The 27,667-nt window shown below is 50.1% G+C and overlaps 1 protein-coding gene across 2 annotated transcripts in view; it reads left to right on the top strand.

The window, feature by feature from the left end:
• Window positions 1–27,667, top strand: part of CDH23 (cadherin related 23) — a 234,593-nt gene that overhangs the window by 180,698 nt on the left and 26,228 nt on the right. For both annotated transcript variants that reach the window (XM_032949465.2, XM_032949466.2), the window contains exons 38-52: window positions 3,864–4,091; window positions 7,384–7,605; window positions 8,652–8,771; window positions 9,689–9,869; window positions 10,511–10,644; window positions 11,350–11,559; window positions 16,157–16,264; window positions 17,476–17,578; window positions 18,171–18,296; window positions 19,216–19,419; window positions 23,220–23,398; window positions 24,300–24,455; window positions 25,498–25,624; window positions 26,254–26,370; window positions 27,034–27,258. In XM_032949465.2, the coding sequence (XP_032805356.2) occupies window positions 3,864–4,091; window positions 7,384–7,605; window positions 8,652–8,771; window positions 9,689–9,869; window positions 10,511–10,644; window positions 11,350–11,559; window positions 16,157–16,264; window positions 17,476–17,578; window positions 18,171–18,296; window positions 19,216–19,419; window positions 23,220–23,398; window positions 24,300–24,455; window positions 25,498–25,624; window positions 26,254–26,370; window positions 27,034–27,258 (2,440 nt within the window). The remainder of the gene's footprint in view (window positions 1–3,863; window positions 4,092–7,383; window positions 7,606–8,651; window positions 8,772–9,688; window positions 9,870–10,510; window positions 10,645–11,349; window positions 11,560–16,156; window positions 16,265–17,475; window positions 17,579–18,170; window positions 18,297–19,215; window positions 19,420–23,219; window positions 23,399–24,299; window positions 24,456–25,497; window positions 25,625–26,253; window positions 26,371–27,033; window positions 27,259–27,667) is intronic.

Below are 27,667 nucleotides of genomic sequence, written 5' to 3'. Positions count from 1 at the left end.
AAATGACGCGTTCAAAGGAACTTTTGATTATCCAAAGGCTAGCTGCTGAGCAAGTGAACTGTAGTGCACGTGCATCTGATCCTTAACAGATTCTGGCTCAGGAATGCTAAGACCAGCTGCAGAATGTGTCAGTACGACAGGAATGGGCAGGAAACGTTCAGGAAAGTATTTTTACATGAGGTGCGCCATGGGCGACAGCAGCCAGAATCATCACACTTAGTGATCTGTAGAAAATATTGACTCTGCCTGACGTGACGCACGACCCATTTTACTTCTGGTTCACTGGGTGATTCACGCTTTACTGGGTCAATATATTCTACATGGACATCATGCTAATCTAATACGACTGCAGACCATACTTCTGCCAGTGTTTTTCCTGCTTTTTAAAAGTTCTGCTTTTCCAACTCCGTGTCGGTTATTTTTCCTGATGCATTGAGAAGTGACCCATCATGATCACGAGGTAGCACTAGTCCGGCTAGCTCTCGGCTCAGTGGAGCCATCCGGCGCTCAACTCTGCTGTAGGCTGAATAATGTGGTGCGTGGGTGCATGACAAATACACATCCAGATCCCAGTCGACAAATCTAGCGGCTGCAACCTGTAGCGGTTTGGGAAATCTCGGATTCTCGTCCTGTCCTCCATGCCTCTTGATGCAATCTCAGAAAAATGCATATATGTATCCACTTAGGTAGCTGGAACTAAACTGAACATGTGGGCTTAAGGCCCCTGTATTTATACTACTATTTATATTACTGGAAAGTTCTAGAATGTTCTAGAAGTTACTCCAAGTTTACTCGGCACTGCATCTATATGGTATGTTCTGGAAAATAGATACATTTAAAAATATCACTGTCCTGGTCACAAAAGCAAAGTTTGTGGGGAATAATAGCCATTTTCTGTACTTTTGAGGCATAAGCAATTAGGAAATAACACTTACTAGCCAGAAACAAAAATAAAATAAAAATTGTTACACAGTGTTATGTGTCAACTCTGACAAATTATATTAACCACACACAATGCTTCAAATACCTGCATTAAATACAATGGACCCACAGTTCATGTGTTGTGTCAATGTCTCCAGCTACAATGTAGGAAATTACTGATGGCAAAATTTGTCTTCATAAATCTGGCCCAAATTGCTATCCACCACTGTTTGTAACTCATCCGGTTCGCTGTCACCTCTATCAGGGCTTCAGTGGACCACACAAATGGGTGTTAGTTCTGTCGGCAGCAGAAGAGAGACAATTGTTGCGTGGCACGAGACACAATTGAATTTTTCTGAGGGAACGGCGCATTCCTGTTAATGGAGTGGGCACCCAGAAATGTACATGTCCTCATCTGAACCATATTTTAAGGGTTTTTTATTTGGGGGGGGGGGGCTGTAAATCCTGATCAAGAGACTTATTGCTCCACCAAAATCCATGAACGATGAACGATGTAATGGGGGCTTTGAGCCTGGACTCGGGCCAGGATTACAATACTGGGTTTTTTTATGAAGATAAATTTCGCACATTGGGGAGTAATTTATTAGTTTGTGTGCAATTTCAATCGGGACCACCTGGATTTAAATTAAAAGTAAAAATAAATATATTTAATAAATTTAGCCAAACTTACTATATTTCTAAAATATTGGAATTGAGTCCGATTGCCAATACACACAGTAGCGTCATAAATTCACAAAGTTAGAAAACTATAAATCTATGTCAGCAGAATTGTGTGTTTTTTAAACAAGTTAATAGATTGATTTTTTCTTCCACTTAACAGCAGAGCTCCCACCTAGGGCACACAAGCAGCCAAGAGGCAGATTGCCTGGCTCTCTTCCACAAACCCTTGCCCCATAGGATGGCAATTGCGAGCCAATGAGCCAAACAAATATTCACCAAGTCAGACAGCGCTCTAGCATCGGCCGTTCTTTATCTAACTTCTGTGTTATACTCGAACAGGGGGCTCCACAGCCCACCCAGCGATCTGCTCGTGGGCCACATGGTGCCACGCGCTTTCAGTAAAACAGTTTTCAACATTCCCAGCTTCTACCGCAGCGTTTACATTTGACTTCAAACCAGGTGGCTGGAAACCTGAATTTCTTTTATCGCCGTAGCATATTTGTCACCATTGCTGCACCTCCGATTGGCACGGTTGGCCACGCACGGTGCGAACGTACAGTCTGTTCTCCCGTAACGCGTGTTTGCATCAAGTGAATTGGATATAACGCGATAAATATATCAGGGAACACATTTTTTATAATGCGAATTGGATATAACGCGATTGAGTGAACAAAACTACGCCACGCAAGTAGGAATAAGCTGCCTCTGCATAGCATCACACATGGCGGGATGCTGCTGGATGCTTCTAGATGCTACCCACGTGCCCCAGTCTTTGTTCAGCCAGTATACGCATCTCACGTGTTATCGCAGATTGTAACTTTACCCCCGATATTATATATTATTTATTACAACGCGATATTACCATAACGCGGTGTTCTTCAGGAACGCAACTGCCGCATTATAGGAGAACAGACTGTAGTTCAACATACATACAACATACAGTACATACAACAATTCCCACAGTGGCACGTGGGATTCCAGAGGGCACACGCGCACACATACAAATATAGCAGGAAAACCAATGCGGCATATGTATGCAATGCATTCCTTAACACGTACGGACGTAATCCCCAGGAATGTATAGATGTTTTCAGATATATATACTGTCATTGAGTATCAGAAATAGCCTTCAGAGAGTTGCCATAGTCAGAGCCATCTCCACAACCAATGCAGCCCTGTGTAGATGGGAGAACATGTGTGGTTAGTTACATGAATATCGTATAGAAAGAGGCAACCCGAAACTAAACAGTTCTCATGGACTTTCCAAGCTGCATGTCCCAGGCTGTCTGACATAGATCTGAAAATTAATATTGAGGAAAGGAAAGACTTAGACATCACACTCAGTGGAACCCTAATGGTCACTACAACGATGCTACAATACACAGTATTGGAATGACACCACAGTCGCAACATTCAAGCTCTTCTGAACGTGATATATATATAAAAAAACTTTTTTTTCCAATTAACAAAGTTCCCAACTCCTCTAACATAGTCGGGGACATGCACCCAAGGCATTTATCTATGAGATAGGTGCTGTGTTGGGTTTAAAAAAAAATCCTTTTAGTTTGAAAACAGAACATTTTACTTTCAGTGTTTTATACACGTGGCTCCTGGCCACAACCCCACGGCCTGTGTAAGATGTTGAAAACATTTATTTAAATTCTAATGCAATTGTGCTATTGGCGTGAGAAGCCGGTTTAATCACAGGTGGCTCAAACTCAAATTGGAGGGCAGGATCTCAGCGGTGCCAGCTCAGTGCACTCTGGGGTTCTGTGCCCGCACAGCGCGCACGGCACGCACGGCACGCACGGCACGCATGGCACACTGCACGCATGACACGCATGGCACGCACAGCACGCACGGCACGCACGACACACTGCACGCATGATATGCACGGCACGCACGGCACGCACGGCACGCACGGCACGCATGACACGCACGGCACGCACGACACACGGCACGCACGACACACAGCACGCACGGCACGTGGCATGCACGACACGCACGACACACGGCATGCACGACACACGGCACGCACGACACGTGGCATGCACGGCACACACGACACACAGCACGCACGGCACACAGCACGCACGACACAAGGTACGCACGGCACGCACGGCATACATGACACATGGCACGCACGACACACGGCACTCACGGCACTCACGGAACGCACAGCACACACGGCACGCACGGCACAGGCGCCGTCCGGTCTCGGCGGCCTCACCATCCCCCCAATGCCGCGGTGCCATCCCCAGAATGTGGGCGGCGGCACGACAGTGGTGCGGGTTCGTGCGTCGGACCGCGACGCGGGGCCCAATGCGGCGCTGTCGTACTACATCACGGCGGGCGACGCCGGGCAGACGTTCCGCATCGACCGCGCGTCAGGGGAGATCAGCACGCGGCCCGAGCCACCCGACCGCGAGCGCCGTGCCGCGTACAACCTCACCATCACCGTGGAGGACGACGGCAACCCCGCCCTCTCGGTAGCGGTCACACGCATCACGCGCGGCATCTCCGGTTGTAAGCGCCGCACGTCCCTCCTGCACGTCCCTCTCATCACACGTCCCTCTCATCACACGTCCATCTCATCACACATCTCTCTCATCACACATCCCTCTTACACGTCCCTCTCATCACACGTCCCTCTTACACGTACCTCTCATCACACGTCCCACTCATCACACGTCCCACTCATCACACGTCCCTCTCATCACACGTCCCTCTCATCACACGTCCCTCTCATCACACGTCCCTCTTACACGTCCCTCTCATCACACGTCCATCTCATCACATGTCCCACTCATCACACGTCCCACTCATCACACATCCCTCTCATCACACGTCCCTCTCATCACACGTCCCTCTCATCACACGTCCCTCTCATCACATGTCCCTCTCATCACACATCCCTCTCATCACACGTCCCTCTCATCACACGTCCCTCTCATCACACGTCCCTCTCATCACACGTCCATCTCATCACACGTCCCACTCATCACACGTCCCACTCATCACACGTCCCTCTCATCACACGTCCCTCTCATCACACGTCCATCTCATCACACGTCCCTCTCATCACACGTCCCTCTCATCACACGTCCATCTCATCACATGTCCCACTCATCACACATCCCTCTCATCACACATCCCTCTCATCACACGTCCCTCTTACACGTCCCTCTCATCACACGTCCATCTCATCACACGTCCCTATCATCACACGTCCCTCTCATCACACGTCCCTCTCATCACACGTCCCTCTCATCACACGTCCCTCTCATCACACGTCCCTCTTGCACGTCCCTCTCATCACACATCCCTCTCATCACACGTCCCTCTCATCACACGTCCCACTCATCACACGTCTCTCTCATCACACATCTCTCTCATCACACGTCCCTCTCATCACACGTCCCTCTCATCACACGTCCCTCTCATCACACGTCCCTCTCATCACACATCCCTCTCATCACACGTCCCTCTCATCACACGTCCCTCTCATCACACATCCCTCTCATCACACGTCCCTCTCATCACACGTCCCTCTCATCACACATCCCTCTCATCACACGTCCCACTCATCACACGTCCCTCTCATCACACATCTCTCTCATCACACGTCCCTCTCATCACACATCCCTCTCATCACACGTCCCTCTCGCACCGAACATCCCAGATTCGAAGCCAGGACCTCGGCGGTAGCGGCTCAGTGCGTTGTGCATCAACCCCTGTGCAACCCGGTGATTTGCAGGCAGGGTTGGTAGATCATGTGACGATGGCATCAATCCATGAGACACTCACCTATCGGGTAATGAGGAAGCACTTCAGAAAGTAAGTTCTGCTTCTTGTAGGTGTGGAATTTCTCCAAGTGCTCCACTGTCCTGGCACATGCAAAACATGTATTCAAATGGAAAACTGGGCAAATATTCCCAGTGGGATCATCTTGAAAACAAACTACTGAGAGTAGTATTTTACTGTAATTGTAGATTATTAGACAGCTCATGATTTGAAAGTCTGATTATGACTAATATTGAGTGATAAGATAGTAAGTTACATCAGCAAGCAAATAACCTTTCAGAAATATTATCTTGAGCAGTCAAAACCGTGCGAGGTATTGATATGAAACGTAAGCAGATACTTTATACTAATATTTTTCCTGTATATACAGCCTCACTGTTCGTTGTTTACAACGCTGTTCTTGTGACACTGGTGAGCAACTCATTCTCAGAGCCGTAATTCTAGACCTTGCCACAATAGGTAAACACGTTTACCTATAGTGGCAAAGTGGCACATGCGTCAGCACTGCAAAGCTTTAATCCACGGACGCTCGCGTGCAGCTTTTTACCAAGAGCCTCACGCTGGCTCTCGGGCGGATATTAACTCACGCCGACTGACGTCTGCCACCTCCGCTGGAAGACACATTGCCTAGCTCGCTCCTGACATCGGGCCTCCGTTGATGCCAGACTGTAAACCTTCCTATTGATTCAAACATTAAAACTCAACATTCGCCGCTTTTGCTACTCCACGTGAATAATAGCTGCAGTCACGCTCATATGGAGACCGCAAAGCTGAAATAAATCACGAATGAATCTAAGCGAAACTGAAGTCTCTTTCTCGGCCGTAAATCACACCAACACCTTCGTATGAGTGAGGTTTCTCTCAACTTGGCTGTTGAGACTTGTGATTAGTTTTTCCAAAAACATTTAAAGCAAGAAATCGTTCATCACACTTTCGCAATTTGGACAAGGGCATTCGTTTTGCTTAGGTGGCAAGGGCAGTCATCATAGGGTCTTGCTAATTGTGCGGGAGCCACAACTTTGACAACATTAAGCCGCGGTTTCGAAATGTCAATTTCGCAAATCGAAGCGGCTGTAACCGTCAGCGTTGCTTCAGGTGTGGTCAGTTGCAGTTCTCCAGCTTGAAATATCTACAGATCTGCAATGGCACCAGATGTCTGTTGTGAGCCTCACACTGTTACATTGCTGTAGACTACATTGGCATTGCGATCAAACTTCTGCTACCCCCCCCAAAGTCTGGAACTCGCTTTCCCCAGCCATCCGTGCTGTCCATTACCTGCCCATTTTTAAGTCCAGGGTCAAGACCTTTTTTCCTCTGCATATTAACCGACTGCCTCTTTCTACAACATATGCCCACCGTTTCTGTACAGAAACCCTAAGTTGCGATCCTCATTTAGGCATAAAAATACATAGTGTTATCATCCGCCCATTTGATTGCAAATGAAAAGAAGCGAGAGTGAAATTTGCTGCCATCCCAAACAGAAGCCACAACAACAACGAATCCCACTGCCAATACAGTACGAATATCAATAAGGGCTGCGGGGTTGCGCATTCCTTATTGCGCCTCACAGCAAGAAGGACGTGAGTTTGATTTCCACCTCGGGCACCTTTCTGTGTGGAGTTTTATATGTTTTTCTCATGCTTTACACGAGTTACCTCCGGGTTCTCCGGTTTCCTTCCACAGCTTAAAAAAAACAATGCAACCGGTATTGACCAAACATGCCAATGCTGACAAAAAAGTCCTTGCAAACTACTCAATTTGGATCACACAGCAGCAACTTCACCCCCTACAGCGAACACTTGGCAGAATCCTCCTGAAGACTCAGTGAGGCCACCCTGAAAAAAACAAGCATCGATAAAAATTACAACAATTACACAAAGGCTGTGGTAAAAATTGCAACAATTACACAAAGGTTCTGGTAAAAAGAGCAGCGTCTGCGTCCACGCGTGCATCTGCCTCACCGCGACCCCCGCGCAGGCCACCACCTCCGTGCTGATCCGCATCACGGACGAGAACGACAACGCGCCTGCGTTCAGGGCCGCGACCTACGAGGTGCTCCTGACGGAGGGGCCCAGCACGGCAGGCGTCGCCGTCGCCAACGTCACCGCCTCCGACCCCGACGAGGGCGACAACGCCCGCGTCGTCTACGCCATCGTGAGCGGCAACACCGCCGCCACGTTCGGCATCGACAACGGCACGGTGAGGTGGGGCCGAGGGCGACGGCCGCGGGGATCTCGCCCCGTCGCTTCGCGGGAACGCCGCCGAGCCAAGCGCGGACGTTGCGGACGTTGCTTCGCTTGACGTCGCGGACTTGTGCGTTTTATATCGGGGACGAGGACGTTACGCGTAACCGCACTGCCGTCGAGGACTTCTGGTAACCTGTGGTACCTCTGATTAGCACGGTTGGCTCCATACAGCGCGAAAGACGTTCAACACATAAGAACCAATAGCTTCTGTTATTTGCTCACCACCACTCGCACCACCACCGCGGTATCATGAGGATACAAAATCCAGGCGAAGTGGAGGTGGTGTGCCAAAAATCGATCCCTAAACAAGGTTCTGAACTGTTCCGGCTTAAATGAAGCACCGTTAGGAAGGACGTGGGATTCATGACCTGCAGCCTTTCTCTTTGTTGCCAAGTGCTCATGATCTCGATGGTAATGGAGCTACTCCATCAAAGAGTTTAATTTCAGCCTGGGTCTATCCGGATCAACGACCCAGAAAATGTTTACACACCTGACACACTACATAAAATATAACGCTAGATATGGCTGTAGCTGGTCATCTGCCGAGTCCAGTCTATGTGTGAACTTGCATTACGGGATTCATTGTGCAGTTGTTCGATACACTATGCCTCTGCTCCAGTCCTGCACGAATGTGGCCGATGCAAAAGAGCAAAACTGCACAACCAAGAAAATCGATTATTTGAGCAACCAAAGTGAAGAGTAGCATAACGTGACTGCGATCACAGGTGAGGAGCCGGTGCGTGTGCATCTGTTTGTGCGTCTGTGTGTGCATTTGTTCTCACAGTAGGGGACACAGGCGGTGCATCTGCCAGTCATATCAGTTAGTCAACCCATGGCATCTGGGTTTGTCCTGTGAAGTCCTGTCAGCGAGCCTTTGACACTTCACGTGGTTTTAAAGTGCACGTAGCCTGCCATAAGCGCCGTGGTGACATCACCGCTACTAAGCAGTGAATGGCGGTTGTTGTTGTTGTGTGCGTTTGTCTGTGCATTTGTGAGTAGGGCGTGCTTACCGCCGTGAAGGCGCTGGACTTTGAGGTGAGCGCCGGCCTCTACCTGCTGGTGGTGACGGCGACCGACCAGCCCCGCGACCCTGCGCGGCGTCTCACCTCCACCGCCACCGTGCGTGCCGTGCAGAGCCCGCACGAACACACATGCACAGCTCCCTCCCAGCGCTTCACTGCATTCTCACGCTCTGTGTGGATTCAAAAATTAAGGTAAGGAGACACGGTTGAAAAGAAGAAGGTGGAGGTTTAGGTGAGGCTCGTGACAAGCATTAGCATTCGCATACATAGCACAGTTGGCTACGTACGTTGTGAAAGAAGTTCAACATACATACGAGCAACAATACGATGCAATTTGGATATACGTAGCATCCAAGGGCAACCGCATTTCAAGATTCTGCTCACAAGAGTGGGCATCTTTAGTTTATAGAGAGACAGTCAGTCATCGTGGAGAGTAAGGTACTGAGCCTGGAATTGAACAGGGGCAGGGAGTTTCTTAACACTGACGGCTGGGGGAAGGGAGTTCCAAAATCTGAGGGCAGCAGAAGAGAATGAGTAAACTCTCCCAGGGAGCGAAGGTTGACTGGGGTCTTCGATAGGCTATGAAAGATGGTAGCAACTTGTGAAGGCCTCATCCAGCAGTGGATTGATCATGATGAAGATTTCTTTAATGAGTGGCAGACAATATCCACAGGGTGCTGGAGCTTCACCTGGTCTCACCACCGTGGAACCCCACGGTGGTGAGATGTTAACTACCTTGCCTGCTATACAGGAGGTCGTGTATTCGATCCCGACCCTGGCGCCTGTATATTGGGAGTTTGCATGTTACTATCCCCATGGTTGCGTGGCTTTTTCCCCGGGTCCTCCGGTTTCTCCCTCCACATTTAGAATCAACGTGCGTTCAGAGTATTTTGTTGCGATAAATGTCCTATAAATGATAAGCCACTTTGTTGAGCTATAATTTGTGATAGCCAGGTCACTTCTGAAAAATAACTATTGAGCTCAGAGGGTCTCACGCGCGTGCCCGCGGCGCAGGTGAGCGTGCACGTGGCGGACGTGAATGACGTCACGCCGTGGTTCCTACGCTCCTACGAGGGCCCCATCGACGTATCTGAAGGGCAACCCGGCCCTCGCATCGCCACCTTCATGGCCAGCGACCAGGACTCAGGCCTCAATGGCGAGCTCGAGTACAGCATCATAGACGGGGACCCCCGCAGTAAGTGGATCACTTCCAACGTGCACACATGCACAAATACTCAACAACAACAACAACAGCGGCCGCTATTCACCACTCAGTGGCGTTGATGTCACTGCGCCGCTTGTGCCAGGCTGCCAGGAGGTTACAGGACGGACCAAGAAGGTGTTATGGATTTACTTAGATGACTGACAGATGCACCACCTATGCCGCCCACTGTGCCAACTTGCTGTGTTTTAGCAAGTACACACACATGCACAAGCAAACACACAAGTACAAAGACAAAGTTCCCCCATGTGCCCTGCACATGCTGTTGATGCAAGAGCTGTTATCAAACACCTTTGAAGGCAGAACACTGGGGTAAGGAAGTGGGTGGAGCGGTGTGTCTATCACCACGCCCCGCCGCCTTCGTCTCCCCAGTGCTGATGTTTTAGACATTGCACAAGGCACACATTTAAGGCAGAGTCAACCTAGAGGAGGCCCGATTAAGATAATTGTCACTGGTGTCGGCCGTGAGCGGGATCGAACTCCGGTTGCCGGGATTGTAGAGTGCAGCACGCTAACCGCTGCACCACCACACTCCCCATAAGCACACACACGCACACGGCCCTAAACCTTGCCCACTGCTTTCTCTCCTCCCGCCACTTCACTCCACCACACAGATGAGTTCGTGATCTCCCCAGCCGATGGAGACCTCAGGGTCAGACGTTACGTGGAGCTCGACCGTGAGACCCAGGCTTTCTACAACCTCACCATCATGGCCAAAGACATGGGCACCCCTCCACTCAACTCCACCGTCAGTTGAGCACCCATATTATTATTACTAATGCTACTTCTTAAAGTCAAAGTGAGTTCTGGCTCAAATGAGCATTGAGGCATTGGTGCCCATCTCCTGTTTACACCTCTGAGCCAGTGGTGGAATTCCGTATGCCTATGGTGGGGGTGAGTCGATCTACTGTTGACAAAGTGGTACAGATTTCATTGACCCCACAAGAATGGTGACGTGACTTAACGCCCAACCAGGATTTGAACTTTCTGATTGTGAGCCGCTCACTTTCAACCATTAACTCCCTGGGTGGACAGTGTCACTGCTATAATAAAAAAAACCCATTAAATATATCTTTATTCTTACACGTAAATTACGTGTTCATAACCCTTCACTACAGAGGGTTATGAACACACAAAGCCTTTAACAGACTCCTGGGGCCAGTGCTGTTGGCGAGCACCTATAGAGGCTGGAACGGAGCACGAGGAGGTGGTGTGATCACCACCACACCCAACCACTCTCCCCAATATTGATGTTTGCACACTGCAATAGTTACCCATTTAATGCTGGGTTCACTTACGAAAGGCCCGGTTAAAATATTCGCGACTGTTATTGGTCCTGACCGCGATTAACTCGGGTCGCCAGGTTCGTTGCGCAGTGCGCTAACCGCCGTATCACCGCTCCTCACGACGAACACTACGCGCGCACGCACACACGCCGCCGCATCCCCACCAGCTGACGGTGGGCGTGCGCGTGCTGGACGTCAATGACAACGACCCCGTGTTCCTCAACCTGCCGGCCAACGCGTCGCTGAGCGAGGCGGCGGCCGTGCTGGCCATCGTGAGCCGCGTGCGGGCGAGCGACGCAGACGAGGGCCGCAATGCGCTGCTCTCCTACAGCATCACCGACGGCAACACGGGCGGCGCCTTCGCCATCAACGACACGGTCCGCCTGTGCACACACACACGCGCGCGCACACGCACAACAGCTACGCATGTGCACACACGCATACATGCACACGCATGCATGCAAAGACCTATGCACGTGCGCACATGCACACCTATGCACGCACGCATGCACACACACACGAACACACACATACAAGACACGCACGAACTCACAACACACGCACGCACACACCTACACACACGCATGCACACGCACACACGCGCGCACACGCATGCATGCACACACCTATTCACACGCATACATGCACGCACACATTCACGAACACGCACACACACACCTTTGCACACACGCACATACACACGCCACTAAGTGGCGGTGACGTCACCACGACGCTTGTGCCAGGCCATGTGCACCTTGAGGCCACGTGAAGTGTCGAACGCCCGCTGGCAGGAGGTCACGGGGCAGACCCAGGTGCCACGGGTCGACTGACTGAGATGACTGGCTGATGCACCAACTGTGCCCCCTACTGTGCCAACCTGCTGTGCTTTAGCCACCCGGCGCTCCGCTCGTTGTTGTGAGCGTCGCTCCTCCACCCTTCGTTGTTGTTGGAGGGCGACTGCCTCCCAACTGCCCAGTAGCGTCCTTCACGAGCCTCCTCCACAGAGGCCGATCTTGACACCGCTGGTACCAGTCATCGGCAAGTCCACTCAGCTCCACGTCCTCCTGTACCACGTCACTCCATCTCTTCTCTAGCCCGTGCCGCGCCCATTTAGCCCCCTCGATCCGGCCGAACAGAAGCTGGTTCGGCATGCGGTGGCTGGGCATGCGAGCTACATGATCCAGCCAACGCAGCCTTGCCTGCCGGAGGAGCTCACCGATGGGACCTTGCCCAGATCTTTCAAGGATTTGTGAGCTCCTCACACAATCCAGCCTGGTTAAACCCAGGATGGATCGTAGGCAGGCCAGCCTAAATGTTTCTAACCGGCGAAGATGTTCCATTAGGGGGGTCCACGTTTCGCAAGCATAGAGAAGGGAGGGAATGACTGTGGCCGAGAAGACCTGAAGCTTAGTGCGGAGCGACAGACCAGGTAGCTTCCATACAGCGTTACGCAACCGATGAAAAGATGTTGCCGCTTGACTGATTCGGAGTGAGACCTCTGCTGTTAAACTGGAGCCGGTCATAAGCACACTGCCCAGGTACGGCAAACTCTCCACTCTCTCCACAACTGCCCCATCACCGATTGGGAGTTGTGGGGGTGGAGTGTCCGATGGTACAAAATACCCAGGCAGGTGCTTAGTTTTGGTGGGGTTGATGGTAAGGCCCCATCTCTTAGTGGCACGCTCCAGTCTCAGCAGCAGCGTCTCCAACTCCTCCTCTGAATGAGCAGCTATTACCAAATCATCGGCATACATAACGTGGTTGAGCAATAGGGAGCCATCCCTTGACCGCACCCGGGCATCGACCAGCCTCCCATTATATCTGTACCAAATAGAGATTCCCCCGGTACAGCTATTGACGGCTTCATGAACTACGTGGTTAAAATATATGTTAAATAATGTGGGAGCCAGAGGACATCCCTGTCGCATCCCAAGGTGTACAGGGAATGGCTCTGACTCCCGGCCACGTAGTTTTACCCGGGCCCGCTCACCATCATGAAGGTCCTTAATGATCGTGAGCAGAGGGTCAGGGACTCCAAAAGCACGAAGAACAACCCAGAGCCTAGGCCTACTGATGGTATCATAGGCCTTGACCAGGTCAATAAAGCAGAGATGTAGGTCTTGTTGGAATTCCCTACACCTCTGCTGTAGCAGACGGACAGAAAATATGGCATCTGTGCAGGACCGCCCTTTCCTGAAACCACATTGGGGCTCCGCAAGCCTCTCCTCAGCGTGCCTGCAAAGGCGATGTTGAATAATCCTTGCCAGGACCTTTCCCGGCACACTGAGGAGTGAAATGCCCCTGTAGTTGTTACAGTCTGTGCGTCCCCCTTCTTAAAGAGGGGGACCACCAGGGCATCTTTCCAATCCTGCGGAACCCGTCCAGTGGTCCAGACTGTTGTTATGATGTCATATAGTGCAGTCTGTGCACAAACGCCACCCTCCCTCAGCATTTCGCTTGGGAGATCATCTCTGCCCGCTGCCTTTCCTGGTCTCCGGATCGCCTTCAGTACTTCCTAAACAGATGGTACTTCAGCCAGCCACTCACAGGGGGTGACTTCTTCCAATATTTGAGGCACCGCAGCCTCAGCAGGGTCATCCTCACTTTGTGCCACGATGTTTTCCTGGCTGAGGGATTTTCCCTCCCCCAGGACCTCAAAGAAATGCTCAGCAAATCTGCAAACCTGTTCCTGGGGGTTGGAGATTGGAGCACCGTTTTTTCCCCTAATGATGGTAATAGGTGTGGCGCTGCAGGTTACTTTTTTGATGGAGTTAAATAGAGATTTGTCATCGCGGGCCACTGAGGCAGATTCCATCTCCTCAGCAACCTCACGGCTCTCCGAACCTCCGAGCGAAGGCTGCGGTAAGCCTCCTGATTCACTGACGTGGGATACTGTAGCCGATGACAGTAGGCCTGTCGCTTTTTCTCAACCATCCTGTACACCTCCTCTGTCAGCCAGGGTCTCTGGGGAGGTCTGGACCGCATACCCAAAGCAGCCATTGCAGCTGCATGAGTCACAGTCCTAAACCTCGCCCATTTACCCTCGACATCAGGAGGAGTGGGGGATGATGCCAATCCCAGCCGCAAGCAATGATTAAATTCTCGCTTGCAACTTTCATCAAATAACTGAGACCAGGCCACTTTAGGTTGGAATGGGGTCCTGAGTGTACACCCACCACCGGAATGGAAGAATGGCAGGCGCATCTTATAGATGGCTAGTCGATGGTCAGATGGCAGATCAGCTCCACGGTAGGTCCTGGTGTCAAGGACATGGGCTCGCATCCGCTAGTCCGTCATTATGTAGTCCAGCAGATGTTCTTGCTTGGACCCGGCATCAATCCATGATGTTGTTTGGATGCGCCGATGCCGGAACAGCGTGTTGGTAATTACAAGCCCATGGGCTGCACAAAAATCTAGCAGCCTCCTACCGTTGTTATTGAGCTGATCTGGCCCATGCCCTCCAATCACTCCAGACCAGGTGCCAGCATCATGACCAACTCGGGCATTGAAGTCACCCAACATGATGACTCTATCCCGAGGTGCCACTTTAGCCAGCACCTGTGACAGGAGGTCATAGAAGGCATCTGACTCATCGGCTTTGCCTGCATCCCTCCACTGATGTTCGTCTTTGGTGGGGGCATAAGTAACCACGACCACCACTCCTCGCCTCTGGTTGATGGGAAGGCGAGCCCAAAGTAGCCTGGGGCTTACAGCTTTCCACACCTCACCGCCACGCTCCTACGCCCCCTTCATTCTTTTGTTCAAAAGAAGAGCCACACCCTGTTGTTTGGCAGTCTGCTGCCCCGAGTAGAGGACTGTCCACCCCTCATGGTGGCAGGAGCCAGAACCAGCCCACCGGACCTCCTGAATGCCACAGAGATCCAGACGGTACCGGTCCAGCTCCCGACAGAGGAGTGGCAGCCTCTCCTCCGCAGTGAGTGTTCGAACATTCCACGTGGCCATCCGTAGTGGCTTTTCGTTGTTTCTGGAGGAGCCCCGAGGGTAGAGATTCAATCTCCTGGCTCTGCCAATTGGGGTTTGGCCAGGAGACGTCATAGACGTCTGTCCCCCCGGGGCCTCCGGCACAAGCTTATTAGTTACATATTTCAGTTTAACTCGTGGTTTAGTGGTAATTAATTGAAGGTGGAGGGGTTACCAGCCCCTCGCACCCGTCCAGAGCCCCCGTTTAGCCACTGTGATGGACACAGACGCCATGAGGGGAGGAGCCAATCGGAACTGGCCCTCCCCCCACAGCACTGTCCACGACAGAGTTGCCCGTCCGGCACCGCGAGGAGGTAGGGGGTTGTTTTGCACACATGCACACACACATGCACAAACACAAACGTACAACACGCGCACACACACACTCGCGTACGCACGCCTCTCTTTCTGCAACGGGGAGAGGGCCTTTTATGCTGACAGTCAGAAAAGTCAACAAAGTGATTCCATGATAGACTCACACAGAGATACACAGACTCACATCGAGAAGAATTGACTCACATAGAGATTCATTGACTCACAAAGAGACCCATACACTCAACATAAAGTACCATAGCCTAACACAGGGACCCATTGACTTAAACAGAGACCCATGGACTCACACGAAGACCCTTATGCTCACACAGAGATCCATAGATGTACATGGAGATCCATAGACGTACAGAGAGGCTCATATACTCGCCAGGAGACCCATAGACTTACATAAAGATCCATAGACTCACACAGAGACCCATACACTGACACAAAGACCCATAGATTTACGTAGAGATCCATAGACTTACATGAAACCCATAGACTCACATGGAAACTCTTAGAGACTCAGATAGAGAACCATAGCCTCACACAGGGACCCACAGCCACGGGGCTGCTTTGATTCAAACGCAAAAGTTAAAAGCAGAGCTTGACCGCAGAAGAGCTCTCCGTGAAACCGAATGAGGTCTCAGAGATGTCCCGTCCACGTCGGGTGCCTTTCAGACGGGACTCGTTTACGTGAACCGGCCGCTGGACCGCGAGCGCGTGGCCGAGTACAGACTCACGCTGACGGTCCGCGACAACCCCGACAACCCCAGCTACGCTCGCAAGGTGCACGCCCATGGAGGCTGTCGTCTTCATTGTCTTGTGATTGTGTGTGCGGGGAGTGGTCTAGTGTTGTGGCGATTCGAGCACTGCGCTATCTACCCAACAGCCCAAGTTCGATTCCCGTTCACGACTGATGACTGTGGCTAATGTCAGAACTTGAACTGGGCCTCTCCTAGGTCGAATCGGCCTCAAGTGAGTACCTGGTGGTGATGTCTAAACATTGCCACTGGGGAGACAAAAGTGGCCAGGCTTGGTGTTGGCTAACCGCTCTCTCGTGGGCTGTGCCGGCCTTCAGCGGTGATCGCTAACAGCACTTGCCCCAACAATCTGTTAAAGGCTGTATGGGGGATATTTGTTTTTGTTTTATTTGTATATGTGTGTGTGCATGTATGATTGTGTGCGTGCAAGCTGGCACAGTGGGGAGCACAGGTTGTGCATCTGTCAGTTAATCCATAACAGCTGACTTTTCACATAACCTCAAAGTATTTTGCCTGGAACAAGCGCCCTGGTGATGTCACTAAATGACAGCTGTTGTGCATGTGTGCATGAATATTCGTGTATGTGCACAAGTGTATGGATGTGTGTGGGTATGCACACGTGTGTGCATGTGTGATGGGGAGGCAGTAGTAGTGCAGTGGCCAGCGAACTAAGCTATGATACCACTGAATCACGTTTTATTGGTAGCCACTAATTACATCAGTGGGATGTGGTATCTGAACCTGTTTTGGGTTAAATGTAGCCTTAAATAAGTACCCAATGCAGTGTGTAAACATCAGCACTGTGGAGATACTCAGGGATGATGCTGGTCACACTTCCCCACATGTGGCTCGAACAGCACTTGCCCCCCCTCGTCTGCTGATGTGGGCTGATGTGGGCTGATCTGGTTAGTGCACTGCACTACCAATCCGGCGACCCAAGTTCAATTCCCACTCACAGCCAACATCGGTGGCGAATATTGGAACTGGTTTCCCCAAAGTCGAATCAGCCTTAAATACGTACCTGGTGTAGTGTGTACAAACATCAGCACTGGGGAGGCAAAGGCGGCCGGGCTTGGTGTTGACCAAACACCTCATATTCCTTGCCGGCCGGTCTGAATAGGTGCTCGCTAACAGAACTTGCCCCAACAGTCTCTTAAAGGATATCCAGGGGAATATTTTATTTTGATGTGTGATTGCACAATGGCTTTCTCTTATCTTGGTCCGGTCTCCCTGCAGGATTCCGACATCATGATTGTGACCATTCTGGATGAAAACGATAACAGTCCGGTATTTTCTCAAGTCACGTACGAGGCAGAGATCCCGGAGAATTCTCCAAACGGTGATTGCAGTTCACTCCCGTGTTTGTGTTCAAAGAGTACCATGTGTGATAATATAGTGATAATATAGTGATAATATAGTGTGTGGGTTGTGGTAATGCAAGAACCGTGCAGCAATATTAGACGCAGCAATACAATTTAGTTATTTATGTATTTCACAAACCTATGATGCTGATGTTAAATTATTGGATTTTCAGCTCCCGTGTCCTATGTTATAATTTCATTAGCAGTGGAATTGACTGACATTCGTTGTTTTTCAAATAGATTTCATCACTTGACATCCCTTGCATGACATATCGACAGCCCACACATGGAGTTATAAGCAAAGCGGCATGAAAGCAAGCACACCTAGATTGGTTCAACTTCACATTCGCCAACCCCAATTTTAAACCCTTTAACTGAATTCGTGAATGTGATAAATCAGTACGGTTAGCCTCGAACATGTACGCAATAGAACGGCATTCATATTGGCAGCTTATCACTTAAATCAGCACGATTGGCAAGCGCAAAACTCATCCATCTTGTCCTGGCTGGGCTCTACACGTAATGCAGTGTACCGAGACGCTCATTTGCCTGTAACGTGTCCGTGATCAGGAACGGTCCTGATGGTGCTCAACGGGCCCATCTATGCGAGCGACGCCGACTTTGGGGTGAACGCGACGCTCGCGTACTCGCTGCTGGGGGGCAGCTCGGCGTACTTCCTCATCGACCGCGACAGAGGTATACAGGACAGCCTCGCCACACCACCCGGGTCCCGAGCCCAATCCCAGATAATGTCTGAGCAGGAGTACGACGCGCCTGTAATGCGCTCATCCATCACTGCCTACCCACCCTGGCCCCAATTGTAAGCTGCATTGTCAGTGCCTCCATCTCTTCTGGTAATGTTCCCCTGCTGTAGCTCCCATCCTGACGAAACCGAACATGAGGCTCCAGAATCACTGCCTTTTTCATGTTTTCTGACACCTCCATTCTAGAAAAAGGGTTACATTTTCCCACCTCTCCTAGCACCACTCCGTGCATGGTCACAATGACCCCATGTGATATGATTTCCACCAATTCTACTGCAGCTGCTCGCCTACATGTAGTCAGTTGTCCCTTTTCTCATCAGATTTTGGGTCTCTTTCAGACAATTCCATTGATTGTATCCACTCCTCCTCCAACTATCACGGTTAGCTACGTACAGTGAAAAGAAGTTCAACATACATATCATCATAACACCTGCTAATTTCCCACATTGATCTGGAAAAAAGTGTTCAAAACCTTGCAGTCTTAATCTCTCCTGAGCCCTCATTTCCTGGACTTTCTTGCCACTGTGACAATTTAGTAAAATCACCACGTGCACTTAAATTAATGAACGAAAAACTACACAGACTGCTAGCGATAGCCATCACTTCAACTCCCCGTCCCTGTTAGTAACCAGAGTCCCTTTAGTACCCAGAGTCCAGCGAAGCACGGTTGGCATGGGCCCTCCTCTGCGTAACCCCGGGCTTGGGCCCCTGCAGCCCACGGGCCTCCGTGCAGTTGCACTGCCTGCATACGTGAGAGCTATGCTACTGCCAGAGTCCTTTTAGTACCCGTAGTCCCTTTAGTTCCTGGAGTCCCTTTAGTACCCACGGTACCCCTGTGTATGCGTGTGCAGGGAACGTGTCAATGGCGTTGGGGCAGGGTCTGGACCGCGAGGGTATCCCTGGGGGGCGCCTGGAGCTCACCATCCTGGTGCAGGATGGGGGTCGGCGGAACGCGACGGTGCGGCTCGGGGTCACCGTGCTGGACGTCAACGACAACACGCCCACCTTCAACGTGACGTCGCAAACCGCGCACGTGCTCGAGAACAGCCCTGCAGGTACGGACACAATGACCCCCCACCCCCGCCCCGCATAGCCTTGAGCAGACCGCGGGGGCAAGCGCCGGTAGCGAGCGGCACCTTTGAGGGCCGGCATGCCACACGACGGGATGATTGGCCAGCATCATGCCCGGCCGCCTTTGTCACCCCCACTGCTGATGTTTAGATGCCGTGCCAGGTACTCATTTAAAGCTGAGTTGATCTAGGGAAGTCCCAAGACCAGTTCAAATATTCGCCATTGTTATTGGTCCTGAGCAGGAATTGAACTAGAATACCAAGACACACACACATACAAACGTACATATTTACATGCATGCACATAAAGTAAAGCTAATTATAGACAGAAATTTTTATTTTATTTCCATTCTACTATGACTTTACCGAAAGAACCAAGAAGATGAATCCCTGCAGTCACGAAAGCTTTAAATCGAAAAATAAAAAAATATAAATGAGGTAGCTTAATTTATGCTCTTTGAAAGCAATAGATTCAAATGTCTGAGTAAGATCATGAAATATCTTTATCTTTCGTGATCTACATTTATCACAGGATGTTTATTTAGACTGCATGAGGAATCTGATGAGCTATTAAGCTCTTTTTCACAGATGTCCATTAGGGGCGGGTCAGCAAGTTACACCAACAAACAATACAAACAACAATAGGAGTGCCAAATAGAACAAATTTAAACAATTTTTGATTTAAAGCTTTCGTGACTGTATTTTTCGGGAAAGTCACGTAGAAGAGAAACAATAAAATAATTAAAATATAAAACAATTAAATTCTCACGACGTTTCGACTGCAACACAAGCAATCATCATCAGGTGTGAAACGAATTCTTTCCAGAACTCGCTTAGCTCTTATCTCAGAGAAAATCAGACTTATACACACTGAACTAGATCAGTTAGACAAGACATTTCTACAAATCAGACTTATCATTGACGGCAACAATGTCCACATCGGATTGGGAACATGTAGACAATATGACTGCCTCTTCAGCTGCCACTATGTCGACCAAATGTAAGGACAACCTGATTTCCAAAGTTAACCTCCTCTCCAACAAAAGACCGGACCCACACACCAAAAAGCTAGACGTTAACAAAGTCGTAATTAATCGCAGTAACAGTTCTATTTCCGATGGTCTGAAATCCGTTTTAGCTAAAAGGCTAAACTTTGCAGTCACACCTAAACACATACCAGTTAATGATATCATTGCCCAAGTAGATGTTGCTCTCAAGGCCCTGGGTCAAATCGCTGCAGACGTAGCAAGATCTGAAATCGCTGCAAACCTCTAAAACGCTAAGATGCCAGCTAGCAACCTCAGAAAAGATGAACGTTTTGAATTATATAAATTAAAAAAGAGGGATGACATTGTCATCCTCTCATCCGACAAAGGCAATGCCACTTTCATCATGGATAAAATAGAATATAACAACAAAATTCAAGAATTACAGTGAGGGAAAAAAGTATTTGATCCCCTGCTGATTTTGTACATTTGCCCACTGACAAAGAAATGATCAGTTTATAATTTTAATGGTAGGTTTGTTTGAACAGTGAGAGACAGAATAACAACAAAAAAATCCAGAAAAATGCATGTCAAAAATGTTATAAATTGATTTGCATTTTAATGAGGGAAATAAGTATTTGACCCCCTCTCAATCAGAAAGATTTCTGGCTCCCAGGTGTCTTTTATACAGGTAACGAGCTGAGATTAGGAGCACACTCTTAAAGGGAGTGCTCCTAATCTCAGCTTGTTACCTGTATAAAAGACAACTGTCCACAGAAGCAATCAATCAATCAGATTCCAAACTCTCCACCATGGCCAAGACCAAAGAGCTCTCCAAGCATGTCAGGGACAAGATTGTCAGTTGACCAAGTCTTGTGAGAAGATACCGTTAACACCTGAAATAAAGAAGTGACTCTTTGCGGGGGGGGGGGGGGGTGTTTACTCTAACCACTGCCTCCCTGTGCCACGTTGATCATGGCAGTTGTTTGAACATACTTCACCATGCTGGTCAGGGCAGGTTGATTAGGTGTTGGAGGCCCATAATAGATTAATATACAGTGAGGGAAAAAAGTATTTGATCTGCTGATTTTGTACGTTTGCCCACTGACAAAGAAATGATCAGTCTATAATTTTAATGGTAGGTTTATTTGTACAGTGAGGGACAGAATAACAACAAAATCCAGAAAAACGCATGTCAAAAATGTTATAAATTGATTTGCATTTTAATGAGGGAAATAAGTATTTGACCCCCTCCCAATCAGAAATATTTCTGGCTCCCAGGTGTCTTTTATACAGGTAACGAGCTGAGATTAGGAGCACACTCTTAAAGGGAGTGCTCCTAATCTCAGCTTGTTACCTCTATAAAAGACACCTGTCCACAGAAGCAATCAATCAATCAGATTCCAAACTCTCCACCATGGCCAAGACCAAAGAGCTTTCCAAGGATGTCAGGGACAAGATTGTAGACCTGGAATGGGCTACAAGACCATTGCCAAGCAGCTTGGTGAGAAGGTGACAACAGTTGGTGCGATTATTCGCAAATGGAAGAAACACAAAAGAACTGCCAATCTCCCTTGGCCTGGGGCTCCATGCAAGATCTCACCTCGTGGAGTTGCAATGATCATGAGAACGGTGAGGAATCAGCTTAGAACTACACGGGAGGATCTTGTCAATGATCTCAAGGCAGCTGGGACCATAGTCACCAAGAAAACAATTGGTAACACACTACGCCGTGAAGGACTGAAATCCTGCAGCGCTCGCAAGGTCCCCCTGCTCAAGAAAGCACATATACATGCCCGTCTGAAGTTTGCCAATGAACATCTGAATGATTCAGAGGACAACTGGGTGAAAGTGTTGTGGTCATATGAGACCAAAATGGAGCTCTTTGGCATCAACTCAACTCGCCGTGTTTGGAGGAGGAGGAGGAATGCTGCCTATGACCCCAAGAACACCATCCCCACCGTCAAACATGGAGGTGGAAACACTATGCTTTGGGGGTGTTTCTCTGCTAAGGGGACAGGACAACTTCACCGCATGAAAGGGACGATGGACGGGGCCATGTACCGTTAAATCTTGGGTGAGAACCTCCTTCCCTCAGCCAGGGCATCGAAAATGGGTCGTGGATGGGTATTCCAGCATGACAATGACCCAAAACACACGGCCAAGGCAACAAAGGAGTGGCTCAAGAAGAAGCACATTAAAGGTTCTGGAGTGGCCTAGCCAGTCTCCAGACCTTAATCCCATAGAAAATCTGTGGAGGGAGCTGAAGGTTTGAGTTGCCAAACGTCAGCCTCGAAACCTTAATGACTTGGAGAAGATCTGCAAAGAAGAGTGGGACAAAATCCCTCCTGAGATGTGTGCAAACCTGGTGGCCAACTACAAGAAACGTCTGACCTTTTGATTGTCAACAAGGGTTTTGCCACCAAGTACTAAGTCATGTTTTGCAGAGGGGTCAAATACTTATTTCCCTCATTAAAATGCAAATAAATTTATAAAATTTTTGACATGCGTTTTTCTGGATTTTGTTGTTGTTATTCTGTCTCTCGCTGTTCAAATAAACCTACCATTAAAATTATAGACTGATCATCTCTTTGTCAGTGGGTAAACGTACAAAATCAGCAGGGGATCAAATACTTTTTTCCCTCATTGTATCGCTCGTCACCGATGTTAACCACAACCGGGAATCGAACTCAAGTGTACAGGTTCCCAGTAGCAATGTTCTAACCACCGCCCCACTGCTCCACCCTTACTTGGTTATAAAGGCGACCTAATAATCGTCTGTCCTGCTTGGGGCACCAGGAACGCTGGTGGCCTCCGTTTGGGCCACGGATGCGGATGCGGGCCCCAATGGCCAGGTGACTTTTCGCATCGAGAGCGGCGGTGGGGACAAGCTGAGCATCGGCCCCAGCGACGGCATAATTCGCGTGGCCCCGGGCGCCAACATCGACCGCGAGACGCGGGCCGCCTACACACTCATGGTGAGGCACGCGAGCACGCGACCACAGGAGCATGCGAATGGAGGAGTCTCATGCACACTCGTGTGCCATACGCGCGCTCACGGTGGGGAACGGAGACACACGTGCATCAAATCTCTCACGTGGCATACCGCAACAGCTTTATGTGATGGGGGTTGGGGTAGTGATAATGGGTAGTGATAGGGGTTGGGATAGGGGTAGTGACAGGGGTAGTGATAGGGGTAGGGGTTGGGGTCGTGAAAGGGGTAGTGATTGGGGAAGTAATAGGGGTTGGGGTAGGCCTGGTTGTATTTGTGGGGCAGGGCAGGCAGTATTAGGATGGGCAAGGGAGAAGAGATGGATCTGCAGGGTTGCAGGGTGAGGCTAATCGTGGGCTTGTCCCTGATCTGTCATTGTTTGACATTGATCTTTATAATATGGCACCGCTATAATAATAGTAATTATATCATAGTTACACTTATATTCATCATAGCCACGCTAATCAGTGTCTCCCTGCTCATCGAGCAAAGGGGCTATGCTCATCTCCTTGCCAGCATGGAGTGGTGGAAATGTCACATTCCCATTGTTCTTAGCCGGTCCCAGAATGATCGCTCCCATCTTCTCATGACGTGATCCTCAACCCTGAAGGAATGAAGTCATCCAGACGTGGATTGTAACTCGCTGCATCCCTGACGTTATCACTGTGTGCGTGTGTGGTTGTGTGTGTGTGTGGTTCTGTGGTTGTGTGGCTGTGTAGTTGTGTGGTTTTGTGTTTGTTGTCCTTCTCCTCCACCTCCGATTAGCATGGGTAGCGATGTACGGAGTGAAAGAAGTTCAACATACATATGTGCGTGTGTGCGTGCGTGCGTGTGTGTGTGCGCGTGCATGCGTGCGTGCATGTGCGTGTCGTGCGGTTGCAATGCAGGTCGTGGCCGTGGACAGGGGAAACCCCCCGCTCTCGGGCAGCGCCATCGTGCGGGTGCTTGTGGACGACGTGAACGACGAGCGCCCGGCCTTCCTGGCGCCCGTGCAGACTGTGTCCGTGCTCGAGTCGCTCTCCGTGGGCTCCTTCGTGGCCACGGTGAAGGCCGAGTCTCCGAGTCCCCGTCCCACGCAAACGCCAGTTCGCTAGAATCGTGCATGGGTGGCAGGATGGTGGCGCATTGGTCACGTTTATGCCTCACGGCAAGAAGAGCCTGAGTTCGATTCCCAACTCGAGCTCCTTTCTATGGGGGTTCGATGATCTCTGCCTGTTCTGCATGGGTTTCCTCTGGGTTTGCCATCTTCCTCCTATCGCTAAAACAACAGAGAATTTTAGTGATATTAGCCAAATATTCCAATGCTGAAAGAAATAGCTGCACATGACTCAATTGGGATGACACGTAGCAACATCACCCCCTACTTTGCAAACTTTGGGGGACCCTCCTTAAAAGAGTATTGAGAGTGAATGAGGCTTTCCTGGGTAAACAAGCACAATGATAGCAATACTAATGGCACGATTCATTGACTCATTACTTGCTCATTGTAGCTTAATGCCTCAGCATCATCCTTCAGCTGTGTATCTGGCCTTCTTATCCACTTCTAGGAGTGTGATTCCCAGATCCAGGAAATCTTCTAGCCAGACAATATTCTGGTTGGGTAGTTGGGTTGTTGGTTGGGTGGCTGGATGGTTCACGTGGGTGGCTGGGCGGGTAGTTTTGGGTGTGTGGGTGCATTGGGTGGTTCGGGTGGGTGGGTGTGTTGGTGCGTGCATGTGTGGCTGAATGGGTGGGTACGTGGGTGGGTGGTTGCATGGGTGGGTGCGTTGGGTGGCTTGGGTGGTTTTGAGTAGGTTGGGTTTCTTGGGTGACTGGGTGATTTGGGTGGTTGGTTGGTGTTGTGTAGCTGGTTGGGTAGGTGGATGTGTGCATTGGGTCTCTCGGTGGGTTGGGTTCATTGAATGGCTGGGTAGTTATGGATGGGTGGATCCGTGGGTGGGTGGGTACATGGTTGGATAGGTGGGTGCGTCGGAGGGTGCGTTAGGTGGGTGGGTGTGCGTTTGGTGGTTTTGGGTGGGTGTGCTTGTTGGGTGACTGGGTGGTTTTAATGGGCGGGTGGTGAACTGCGTTGTGGCCTCTGTCCAGGTGACCGCTCTGGACCTCGACCTGAACCCCCAGCTGGAGTACTTCATCATCGAGGTTCTGGCGTACGATGACGCCAATGCCATCGTGCCGAACCAGTGGAACGTCTTCGCTATCGACTTCACCACAGGTATCGCCTTTCTCTCCTACACGAAATTTCACATCGATTACATCCCTGATGTGTTTCTGCGGCCATCTTCCGATATTAGGAAGTCACTGAAGCTGTGCACTTTAAAATTATTTAGATTGGCAAACTCCTTTCTTTAGAACTGTTTTTTTGTGTTTAGTTTGTTGTCCTTCCCTCACACCTCCAATTTGCATTAGTTGGCTACATCCGGTGTGATAGAAGATCAACGTACATACATCCCTGTGTTATCCACATTGCCATGCATTTCCCTCTGTGGCACTCGCTCCGACAGCAGTGGCACTCATGACATTGGAGAATGGCCCTCAATATGCAACAATACAAATAATATTCATACGATGAGATGTTACAAGCATAACGGAGAATTTGTTCAAGTTTATTAACTGCGCTGGTTCAGTGCGTTGAAACTCTTATTTACCAGTCATCACCCATCATGAATTATGTGTCCTTCAATATTAGTACTGATGGATAATGGCTGGTGATTGACAGATGATGTGAGATGGGTGCCTGATTGATCTATCATCGATGGGGATAGCTGATGAGCGACGAGCGGTTGGGTGGTGATACGTTTGAGAAATGATCTCCACCGTGGCCACCGTTGCCATCTCGTGCAGGCGACGTGCGCCTCAACTCGGCGCTGGACCGAGAGAAGGTGGCCTCGTACGTGCTCACCGTCTCCGTGCGGGACAAGGCCAGCGGCTCAATCAACGTGTCCGTCAGCAACCCCAATGGTAACGTGCAGCAAACGATTCGTGCATCGGTAGCAAGAGTAACTCGAACAAATATAACTTGTACAGAGGTGCAGAGTCTCCGATGATTACGGGATTGCAAAGGCATTGAGCCCAATCAACCAGAAGCTTCGTGGGGTTTAAGCCTGGTTCGTTCTTAGGTGAGAGACTTCCTGGAAATACCATGTGTTGGAGGCTTTGGCTGCGAGGTTTGATTTAGAGATTGTACAACATCAGTCTGTTCTTAAGTTATCTGTGCAGCGCATTTAGTCTTGTCCCCTTGTATGCATAATGGAATTTCTCTTGAAACTCCAATATTATCCTGCAGGCAAAACTCTCAAAAAAGGAATTGGCCAATCATCTCAATGCAGGACCACCTGGGATAAAGAGTCTTGAGACTCTGCAAGCCCCCCCCCCTCTTTATAAATATGTATATTTACAGCCCCTTCTATCAATTCACTGCTGGATGAGGGCCTCTCCATGCATTGTGCGGCACAGTTGAGGATTGCCATTATCCAGACTGGGCGGAGGACTGAGAGCACTGAATCACGCAGACGATGACGCTGTGGCCCAGCTCGGCCAAGTAGGCACACGCTAGTAGAGTCGCATTTACTGTTGTTAATGTGACAATAATCACCCCGGCCGTGCTGCCATTCCTCTGGCCAGCCGTGCTGACGGTGAGCGTGGTGGACGTGAACGACAACGCGCCGTGGTTCCGCCCACGCGGCGTGGCGGCCTTCAGCGACGCGGTCATCGAGGGCGCGCTGCCCGGCACTACGCTGCTCTCCGTGTCGGCCGTCGACCCTGACAAGGGCCCCAATGGCGAGGTCAGCTACCAGCTGCTCGACTTGCCTGCCGGGCAGTACGTGCGGCTGGACGACCCCGTGTCAGGTGCGCCGAGGCGGCGTCGCGCGACAATTCACCGATGAACGTCATCGTTACTCTTGAGTCGTGTGTGAGTGTGTGTGGGGAGCGGTAGCGCTACGCTGCGCTACAAACCCGGCGACTTGGGTTCGATTCCCGCTCACGGCCAACACCAGTGACAATTATCTGAACTGGTCCAGGGCCTCCCCTAGGTCGACTCAGCCTCGAATGAGTACTCGTACATTGTGTAAACATTGCCACTGGGGAGACTAAGGCGGCCGGGCGTGGTGCTGGCCACACACCCCCTTGTGTGCCGTGCCGACCTGCAAAGGTGCTCGCTAACAGCACTTGCTCCAACTGTTTTATTAAGGCTATGCGGGGGATATTTGTCTTTGTTTTGTGCAAGGGGTAATTACGGTATTCTCAACGCGAATAT

Source organism: Petromyzon marinus, chromosome 8 (genome assembly GCF_048934315.1).
Source record: "Petromyzon marinus isolate PM22_M1 ecotype Great Lakes invasive population chromosome 8, UKy_Petmar_22M1.pri1.0, whole genome shotgun sequence".
NCBI lineage: Eukaryota > Metazoa > Chordata > Hyperoartia > Petromyzontiformes > Petromyzontidae > Petromyzon > Petromyzon marinus.
The sequence above is the reverse complement of the archived record's forward strand: the minus strand, read 5'-3'. Positions and strand labels throughout refer to the sequence as shown.